Source organism: Triticum dicoccoides, chromosome 4B (assembly GCF_002162155.2).
Source record: "Triticum dicoccoides isolate Atlit2015 ecotype Zavitan chromosome 4B, WEW_v2.0, whole genome shotgun sequence".
NCBI lineage: Eukaryota > Viridiplantae > Streptophyta > Magnoliopsida > Poales > Poaceae > Triticum > Triticum dicoccoides.
In genome coordinates, this window is record NC_041387.1 from 59,836,168 (window position 1) to 59,847,423 (window position 11,256).

The window sequence follows — 11,256 nt, forward strand, 5'->3', positions numbered from 1 at the left end:
CCGACGCCTTGTCTGTTACCAATCAGCAGGGGCACGAGCCGGCCCGACGTTTCGATCCCATCGTCTGTTACCGCAATGTCTCGAAACGAGTGGTCTACCCAGAGTGTATATTATCTGTTTCTGCCGCGTTCCATGTTGCCACTAATCATTCAAGTTGCCACGCGTCATCGTCTACCGGATGCCCCTAGAAACCACCAGTGGCGTTTTCTTCGCTGGAAAAGAATCTAGTACTGTACAAATTTAGTGTGAACCATAGCGTCAAAAAAAAAAGACGAACTGTGTACCACAAAATTCGCGCTCAAAGCAGCTCCTTACGCTATATCTCCATACAACAAGCACGCACCTCTTCATTCTCTAGCTCCCTTGCATATCACTGCGGCCATGGCGGTGCAATATTTCCAAGATTATTTCCGATTTCTCACTCAAGGCCAACACAACTTAATGTTTACACTCAAAGGGAGAACGGAAAATCGGGATACAGTTGAGAGGATGCATCATCTTCTGGAAAATCTCGGTCGCCTTCGGGTAATAAGGGAAGCGCCACTCTCCATGTACCCGCCAGTTCTTGCCTCGTCTTCGTCTTCACTTGACTCGTCGGACCTCCACCTTGACCCGCCTTTGCCGGCTGCTCCTTCACCAACTGGGGGTTTCTTGCCCAAGCTTCAAACAACAGAGAAAGAAGAACACTTCAGCGTTAATTACTGTGCCGACTACAAGTTTCAAGTCTTTCAAGTAACCACCGGTGAACGCAATCTTACAACAAAAGATATGCCGTACCAGTCCAGGCCACAATCCATTACAATCATTAGAACTACGAATATACATTATGATTTACATCGAATTGACCCAATTTCTGTGCTAGGGCCTATTTGGTTCACCAAGTGTGCCCACTGATCTGTCAGCCACAAAAATCGGCAAAGAAGTGTGGCAAAGTATGACAAGTGACCAAACAAGCCCTTGCTCTTCCTATGTAAAACTTATTTCTTTAAAATCAGGCCAGCACTACATTGTCTGCCTGAAATTTTTCCACATTATCTACCAGGTATGATGTAGCCCCTCCGTTCACAAATATGTTTTGGGTATTTTCAATATGGACTACATACGGACTGAAATGAGTGAACAAACACACTAAAATATGTCTACACACATCCAATTCAGAAAAAAAGTTAGAACATCTTATATTTGTGAACGGAAGGAGTACCAAATTGGACACCTTGACAGAAGGGACAGATCTAGTACAGCCAGCAACAAAGATCAACACCACACCAGGAAACAGCAGTCAGCTCCAGGATAGTTAAAAGTAAAACTGTACAGATATTTTAAATTTTAAAATCAAATGGACAAACAGTAAAACTGGCACTACCCAACACATAATGTTGTGAACTTAAAATTTCATACAGAACTTCTCGGAGAAAAGCATTCTCTGAACCAACCATGGGCCATGTATTTTTTTTCAGAATCTGCTCAATTGACCAACCAGGGTTACCCAACAAAGTACCAGTTACTCTAAACCCTTGGCCTATGGGACTATGCTTTCAAATCGTATCAACCCTCAGAAATTACCATGCAAATTGTCAAAAGGTAGTAACTAAATAAGCAACATCAAGTAAAACAATAAACATATTGCAACTGTACACAGCAAAGATTACCTCAAAATGTTCGGTGTCATTAGAACTTTTGTCTTCTCCATATGATTCTCACGACGAAATCCAGCACTATCAGATACCTTTGTTTGGCCATTTTGACCAGCCCCAGTCCCACTTAAGATGAAAGGCTTCTCAGCACGTACACCAAAGTCAAACTCTCCCTTTCTGACAGAATCTTTTCCTTGAAAGAAAGTGTTTTTGTTACGCTCAGTCCTCACCAAACTTGTTCCATGGGTTTTCTTAGGTGTATCGCCAGCACCCAAGTTGAAATACATAGGAATTGAATCATGACCAGCAGGTTTGGTTCCTTCTCTAAAACCTGGCTCTCCTTTCATAAAGCTGAGTTCTCTTGTCCCCTTTAAATATGGATTCTCACCATTTTGACCCAGAGAGGGGAATATACCCCCTGAAGTGGATCTCATATTGGATGCAGGTGTCGCTGGAGGAACTGGCCTACATTGGAGGATAGATGGAACCTTTCTGCCAAACTCTGAACAGACACTACCGATAAGAGCACCAGAATCAGTCAGCCCATGGATATTCCTGGAGTGTAGAGGGTTTGATTTATTCTGAAGAGCAGGGGTGAAGGACGAGCTCAATCCAATAGTAGGACTGGCTGATTTGACAACAGGATTAACTGGAGAAGACGTTTGCATGGTTCGGATGGCAAATTGACTTTGGTCTCCGCTGCTGATGGACCTCACATCCTCCCTCTGGACCTCAGGAAGCATTTCAAGGCATTTAGCCTGTAAAGACACATACAACATACTGAAGTGTCGTGTATACATCTAAAGAATTCATGCAGTGCAGCAGATTATGTCTTGAAGAAAATAGGCACCTTCCATCCATCCAAAATGAAATTATATACTTGCTCTATTCAACAATACATAACGCTTGTGACTTTGGCACGGTCTTCAGCATGTAACTTTTGTAATAAATATGTTGGCATGAAATAGATATCATAAAATACTTTTCATAACAAATGTTGATACTATTTTGACATAATCAATCTAGGTCAGAGATGTTTGATAGTACACCTTTTAAAATGCTATGTTTTTACAGATGTAGGCGGTAGCGTGTTAGTAGCACTATATCATGTTTGGAGGTTCACAGAGTGGTTCAGCAGAGTCATAAAGAGCTCCAGCAGTTCCTAATTATGTTTAGTAAGAATATTTTTATGACCAATCTAGCAACATGTGCACATGCCAATTCCAAATACTAGCAAGCTTTTAATAGGACATACACTCTAAAACGACATTTGAAAAGAATATAGGAGTAATCATTAAATCAAGTTCAGCAACGGCGACACATATATTACGAAGAGAATAAATCAAAAAGCATTTTCCTGATAAAATAAAGCATAATAAAAACAAGACATGCATGCCGAGACAAAACCAAAGTATGGAAGTACTTACCACCAAACCTTCTCTCCACCGAGCAATTGTGCTGATTTTGGATGCAACCTCTTCACTGGCAGTTTCCAGTGTGTTTTGCTCAAAGTTCTGAAGACTACGATGGACATCATATGCTTCCAAGTACCGATAACGCTAAAAGAGCAACCAGAAAAAAATACAGACAGCCCTCTGCCAATTAGCTACTGATATGTTTCCTTATGATGAAAAGTTGGAAATATATGCATATGTCAGTAGCCCATGGTAGTATTTCAAACTAAACTGACAATAGCACTATTTAATTCTCCATTAGTCCAAATTCAACTAGAGTACTAGACTACAATAATTAGAAGTGTAGGGTAGCGCCATCTACAGAGACCATAACATCAAAATCATATACTCCCTCCATTCCATAATGTAGTGCCTATAGATTTTTGTAAAAGTCAAACTTTGCCAACTTTGACCAAGTGTATAGAGAAAATTGTCTACATCTACAATACCAAACATGTATATTCTGAAAATATAACTCACGATGTATCCAATGAGGTGCATTTGGTATTCTAGATGTACCTACTTTTCTCTATATACATGGTCAAAGTTTGTAATGTTTGACTTCTGTAAAAATCTATAGGCACTACATTATGGAATGGAGGGAGTATGAGTTTAACAAAGTAAAAGTTACTTTAGGCACCAAAAAGTGAAAATATCCATGAAGCATTGTAGCAACACATGTATGAAGCAAGAAAAGTATCCTACAGGCAAGAGACAACGTGGGGACGAACTTCCCATTTATCATTTCTTCTAACAGTAACATCAAACACCACTTATTAATCTTTTCTCATTATATTTTTTATAAATATACATAGTATCTCTTTGCTACCTTGATTTATGTACATTAATAATAGGAAAAACAAAATCTACATGCAAGGATGGATGCTTGAATTTATGGTTTAGGTACTTCCGCATCTCCGAACATTCTTACAAAATTCATTGATTCACTATGCTGGAACAAGTGCACCAGCCAAAAATTCAGCAAAAATACAATGCATTGTGCACTGTGCAAGAAAGACAGGTGGTTCTACCAGCGATGTTCTAAAAAATAACTAGAATCTTTTGTGTGATTTTTCAGGGCACATTGATCACACTTCCGCATGATTTAATGCAGGTGCACTATTCTAATATGAATATTTTCATATTTTGAGAAATTCGGTAAGCACAAGTAACTAAAACATAAAGTAGCACACACCCTTGCATGTACAATATCCAATCTCTAATAGTAGTATACATGAACTTCTGTGTTCATGAGAAAATGCTGCACTAGCTAGGCTTAACCGCTTTGGATTCTAACTGTTGTATGTATCTGCTCCATGTCTGAAAAATGTGCATGGCTATTAATATTATGTAGCATGTGAGTAAACAGAAGAGATTTAATGAAATTTCATTACACTAGAATTTCATAAACCTACAGTATCATTTCCTCGTGACCCTGAATCCCTGATGATAAAAAGAATATGCAAGCATGCAGAAAATTTACCTGGAGGTAGAAAACAACAAGCAGACTACCACATGGCTCTGTGGGCGCCTCACGAGCAGAATCAAAGAGGGACTTGTGAAGATATTTCTCTTCCTCAGAATCCCAAGGCAGATCAATTATTTTATCAACAATATTTCGTTCAATGCAGATCTCACAAAACTCGACCATCATCACTTCAACATGGTGGATCATATCTGCTGGTCTTTGCTCTTTTATCCTAGAGCAGTAGCTCCTATGGAACATAAATGCTTCTGTTACTTGGCCATATTCAATTCTTACACGGATTGCAGTTACTGCCTCACTAAGACATAACAGTCCATCTTTCTCAATGTTTGCAGATAAGCTATCACACCCTGTGCACTTCAACACGACCAGTGCCACGTCAGGTTTCTGACGTTCTAGAAGAACTTGTGCTATCTTTGGATGTGTTTCCTTGCTAGAAATCTTAGGAAGAAGAGAGCATGCCTCCTGCACAAAGAGTAGATGTGCATCACAATGAAAGTTAATTGACTACAAGAACAGTATTTACTGAATAAGCATGTTCACTATATACAAGTAGAACTCAAGCTCCGATGTCGCTCGCACCATAAATGGGGAAAGGGGGACTTCACTAGAATTCATAGAACAAATGATTGTTTTCAGCAAATTGCTAGTGAATAAGCAGGTTTAGTATATACAAGTAGAACTCAAGCTCTGATGTCACTCACCATAAAAGGGGAAAGGAACACTTCACTGGAATTCATAAAATAAATGATAGTTTTAACCCTTAAGCAGCATATATTGGAAATAACAATTCAATGGAGGGCAAGTAAAATGCAGCAACTAAGGGACAGTTTCCACACAATACACATCTCCATTTACATGCTTATTCAGTACAGTAACAATATAAATTCTGTATGAGTGGCTAAATTAATAGGGGGGCAAAATTGGTTCCAAGGGATTAGACCCCACATAGCTTCAAGTTCAAATGTATTTTGTACAAATAAACAAGTTTTGTTTCAAGGGATTAGACTCCAAAAGTGAGTGCAAAACTGTACAGGACTTGCAGAAAACAAACCCAATAGACTAACAGACTCCCTAGATATATGCTAAAATGGCACCCTAACAGCTGAACTACTGAAAGCACTCTCCCTCTCCTTTTCAAAATATTGTCCTCCAAAGCAACTGGGATAGAACAATAAAATAAAGATATGTAAAAGAAGAATCTCTAGTTACTCTTTTGCAGATGAGAAACAGTTCTGCTTTACTTCAGCACCCAAAGAGTAGGCAGCCCAATCACTCCAAAAGGGTCTTTCTACAATTAGTAAGCTTGAAGCAATTGTGACCATATAATGTGAATAGCTTTGATCAAATATGAAAGGCAGGTCATTCAAAAAGCGGCGCTGGTCACTCAAATAAATGTCAAAACTCAATTTCACAGGCAAAATAGGAAAATATAATTGGCTTGGACAAAGACAACATTTAAGGAATCAGATATATGCATGACCCATGCACCAATGCTGAGAACATCATGTCGAGAAAAGATAGGTGTTAATCAGTTACCTCCAGAGCCTGTGAAGAGTGGTCGTCCAAAAGACAGAATACTAGGCATTCGAGCAACGTTCTACAGGAGATCCCAAATGTAGCAGCAAAATCATCCACCAGATACCTCCATTCTGAATCTGGTCTGGTCCAATGCCGATCAAATACGTAGTATAAGAACTAAAGAATGTCAAGGAAACCGAAAAGGTAGCATGTTTCAATGTTTGTGAGTAGCATTGTAAATGTTGAATTCACTATCAGATAATAAAAAAGGATACAATTGCTTGCTTTGCAATCACCATGTCAGATCCTCCGTGAAGAAACAGTACATCAACTGCCTCACGCAAGTTTTTAAATGGGTAACTATTGACACTAAACTGATCAATTGTACAAGAGAACTCAGATGCTGATTGTTCATTCTGCAAATAGGTGATTTCCACTCCTTCCTGATTATCCCTATAACTTTGTTGACCTCCAAGGTTTTGTAGTGCCTGCTCGATGAAAAGTATGCCCTGGTTGACTTCATTGTGACCTGATGATTTACCAGAAAATTCAGGCCATTGTCGTTTTTCTGCAGACTTTTTCCTTTCAATCACATCAGCACTCCAAGTAGCAAAACTAGCATGGCGTGAGCAAATTTTCTCAAGAAATTCATGCCTGGTGCACCATATCATGGCTTCCAAATGCTGTAGGAAAAACTCCAAAATTAACACTTCAGGAAGAAATAATGATGGTGTAAGAAACATCTGATTACTTTTCTTCTAAAGCATTTCAATGAAAAAACAAGTGATGGTCAACATACATGAAAAATATAGAGAAACAAAAAGGGAAATAGAAAATAAAGAGGGATAAATGTAGTTGTAGTTGTCCATATTCCAGTCTTACTTGAGCGATGTATCCAAATCGATTCACATAAATCCATGAATAGAAAGTAAGTTGTTGAATAAATCTACACCTCCCAGCATAATCATCTTATAGCAAAACCCAACTACCATGCTTAGCAGAACTTAATATTTAGATTGTTGATACTGACATAAAAGCCCTAATAGCCATGGATTTAAGAAATAAGACCTGCTTTGCCTTCATTGTGTTCTCGATGAGATGATGGAGGTCACTAACATGAGCTGCCTCTCTGAAAGATGCGATCATAGCTTCAACAACAGTGGATATCCCTGACAGCTGCACTGCAAACTTTTGCATCTGGGATAACTTAGACTTCATCGTCTCTAATCCAGATTTATCTAAGATGCGGTTAAGGTGTTATTCAACAATATAACCTTGCCTCTCCCTCAACATGCATGGCTGTGCTTGCATGAAGAGATGAAAGGCTAGTAAAAATATATATAAATTCTGTAACTGGAACTAGAACTGGTTAAACATTGGTGGATACAAATCATGCCTATCTCTGATATGAGTGCCTTAACAGCCCTCTTGCACCAGTCCTTGATGACCACCTCGTCCAAAAGAAAAGCCAGAAGTGGATCACTTGAGACAGCATTCTCATCCAAACAAACATCTGTTATATCTGGTCTAAATGTCAAGGTAACAGAAGGAAAAAAAAGAGAGGACAGTATGTAAACAATTAAGATGAAACTGTGTCTATCAGCCTAAAGCAAAAGTAACCTTCTAAAGAGGATACAGTGGCAAATCAGGGAAACCAGATTATTCTGAAGCGCAACATCAAACAAGGAATGCAGCCGCTGGACATCCATGTTCACAGGATCACCATGGCCTTCCTTTTCCTGAAACCTTTCATCATGCTGCTTAGAGATAAGGCCGACCTCCAAGCACTTGTGGTAAAGGCGGAGCCGCACTCTTTTTCCATTATCAGGTATTGGACTTCTGCAAATTGGGCAGACATCACATCTCTGGCTACACTCGGCACATAACGAGGCATGCCCACATGAGTTGAGCACATGCTGCACATAGCGGCCACAGCTACTCAAGTCCCTAGTTGCACGGCAGTGCTCAATTCTAGCCTCCTTGCTCAGCTCAATGAGATCAATAGACGCCAACTGCTCCAAAGCATTCTGCCAACATAAACTTCATTTTTCAGTAACTAGCCACAACACTTTACCACATAGAAACATGCTTTTATTTCCTAAACCCTATATACTGGGCTCATTCAAAAGACAAACATATAAATCAGCAGAACTTGGTATTTGTATTCACTTAATTAATTGCCACCGTACAGATAACTACATGAACACTATGAGAAATATAAGAAAAAAAACAATGTTGAAGTCACATACACAGCCGAACAGTTAAGCAGCTTGACATGCGAATGGATCATGTGCAATTGTTTATTCAGAAAAAAAATATTCCTACAACTGAAAGATACTCACAACGACTCAGACAAGCCATTCCCCTTGTAACAACTAGTCGCGCAGAAATTGAGCTTAGCAGGTGGTGTAGCTACGGCGTTGCATTACAACCATGTGATTGCTACACGGGATGTGCTCTGCAATGCTAGCAATATATTCATATGTTTACAGCTGACTCCGTACCGAATCGGCCCATTTCAAGTGTTACCCTCTTGTACTACTAACTGGTAACTACATTTACCAACTAAGGACGATGACAACATGCTTGGGTGGTAACCACAACATTTTACTGTTACCAATCCAGCGCCCTGGCAGGCGAGTCTGAACCGAAACCGACATCTGCAGACGGTAGCTATTCTACTATGGGGCAGGGTTCAGATACGGGCGCTAACGGCTGGCTCGAAGCTGTAGGTAACCAAATTCCACTGGCGAGGGGGGGTTGCTACAGAAGCACGGACCTGGACGGCGGCGCTGCCGTACTTGGGAGGGTGCCTCGGCGACGAAGGGAGCGCCTCCATCCGCAGCTCCTCTCCAGTACCCACGGCTTGCTACCGCATCAACCGTGGCTCCGGGCGGCGCGGCTCGCGGGGGAGCGCGTAGGCGCCCCGGTGAGGGAGATGGAGGGGGGCGGGAGGAAGAGGCGCGGCGGCGGTGCGGCCGGTCCGGGGTGAGGCGGCTGGCAGCAGTGGCGGAGCTAAGCAATCTGTCAAAGGCGAGCTAGGGCACGGAGTCGCCGTCTCGCGGTCTCGACCAGACGAACAGGCATTTCGCGAGCAACTGGATCGGCTCCTGAGCTCCAGCCCGATCAGGCCCGCGGGATGCCCTCGTCGCCCTGGCCTGCTTGGTGTTTTCTTTTTGGGGGAGCTGGCCGGCCCAGCGATAGGGAGCGGCCTAGCTGGCCCATTTCATTTTTCCTACACCTGCTCAACTATATGAACATGAGGGGGTTGGAGAAAGAAGCAACGCACAGATACAGCATTTTCGAGACGCGGTTGACGTTTGCATGTTGCTAGATATAGGCTACTCAGGCCGTTTTTGGACCTTTGAAAAGAAGATGAGGGGAGGATCCTACACCAGGGTCCGACTGGATCGAGCGCTTGCCAATGCGGAATGGAGAACAAGGTTTCCTCTTGCTGACTTGACACATGTTACAGCAGCTTCGTCTGACCACAGCGCCATCTTGATGCGTTTGAACAGAGAGCAGCCAGGCGGCCGACAGCCAAGACCTTTCCGTTATGAGGTAATGTGGGAAGGACATGAGACGTGGAGTGACACCATTAATTCAGCGTGGACAGACCGGGGGGTCAGCAATAGCATGGAGGAGTTGCGGGCTAAGTTGCAAGCAGTATCTCAGGACTTAGGGCGCTGGAATAACAGGGACTTTTGGGAACGTTCGGAAAGAGATAAAAAAGCTGAAAACAGAACTTGAGAAGTTACGCGCTGACCCAAGTCGAACGGCTCATTCCCATGTTGAGCTGAAAATAAATGAGAACCTAGTTGAACTTTACCACCGAGAGGAGATTCTATGGAGGCAGCGGTCCAGAATAGAGTGGCTAACTTCGGGCGACAAAAACACAAGATTTTTTCACCTGAGAGCCAGCATTCGGAGAAAAAAGAACATGATAAAGGCATTACAAAATCCCCTTGGTGTCATGTCAGAGGATCCGGAGGAGCTGAAATCATTGGTACAGGAGTTCTATGAAACTTTGCATACTTCAGAGGGGGTTCACAATATGGAAGCGGTCCTTAATTGTGTGCCTACCAAAGTTACTGATGAGATGAACGAGTTACTCACTGCACCATACAAGGGAGAAGAAGTCAAAGCTGCCCTTTTTCAGATGTTTCCCACTAAAGCACCGGGTCCCGACGGATTTCCAGCTCATTTCTATCAGCGCCATTGGGATCTTTGCGGGGTTGAGGTCACCGAGGCGGTTCTCAGGATAATTCGGGGAGAGGATAGCCCAGAAAGCATAAACGACACGGTCTTGGTTCTTATCCCAAAGGTAATGAACCCTTCCATGCTCACTCAATTCCGACCAATCAGTTTATGTAACATGTTATATAAGATCGCGTCCAAGGTGATCGCGAACAAACTGAAACAGATTCTTCCGGACATTATTTCAGAAGAGCAATCTGTTGGGGAACGTAGTAATTTCAAAAAAAATCCTACGCACACGCAAGATCATGGTGATGGTATAGCAACGAGAGGGTAGAGTGTTGTCCACGTACCCTCGTAGACCGTAAGCGGAAGCGTTATGACAACGCGGTTGATGTAGTCATACGTCTTCACGATCCGACCGATCCAAGTACCGAACATACGGCACCTCCGTGTTCAGCACACGTTCAGCTCGATGCGTTCCCCGGGCTCCAATCCAGCAAAGCGTCGGGGATGAGTTCCGTCAGCACGACGGCGTGGTGACGATGATGATGTTCTTCCGGTGCAGGGCTTCGCCTAAACTCCGCGACGATATGACCGAGGTGGAATATGGTGGAGGGGGGCACCGCACACGGCTAAGGAACGATCCGTAGATCAACTTGTGTGTTCTAGGGGTGCCCCCTCCCCCGTATATAAAGGGGGAGAGGAGGAGGGGGCGGCCAAGGGGAGAGGCGCGCCCTAGGGGGCAATCCTACTCCAAGTAGGTTTGGCCCCCCCTTTCCTATTAGGAGTAGGAGAGGGAAGGAAGAGAGGGGAGGGAAGAAGGAAAGGGGGGCCGGCCCCCCTCCCAATTCGGATTGGGTTTGGGGGAGGCACGCCCCCTCCTTTGCCCCTTCTCCCTCCTTTCCACTAACGCCCAATAAGGCCCATATACTTACCGGGGGGTTCCGGTAACCTCCCGGAG

At 42.9% G+C, this 11,256-nt stretch overlaps 1 protein-coding gene across 1 annotated transcript; it reads right to left on the reverse strand.

Annotated features, from left to right (window-relative positions):
• Positions 1–239: 239 nt before the first annotated feature.
• On the reverse strand, positions 240–9,157 carry LOC119295002 (E3 ubiquitin-protein ligase HOS1-like). Its single transcript, XM_037573319.1, has 10 exons — positions 8,875–9,157; positions 7,732–8,122; positions 7,483–7,617; positions 7,164–7,333; positions 6,371–6,778; positions 6,114–6,272; positions 4,572–5,039; positions 3,062–3,193; positions 1,650–2,392; positions 240–660 (listed from the first exon to the last, which is right to left on the reverse strand). The coding sequence occupies exons 1-10, from the start codon at positions 8,932–8,934 to the stop codon at positions 495–497; spliced, it is 2,832 nt and encodes a 943-aa protein (XP_037429216.1). The 5' UTR covers positions 8,935–9,157; the 3' UTR covers positions 240–494.
• Between the last annotated feature and the right edge of the window lie 2,099 nt (positions 9,158–11,256).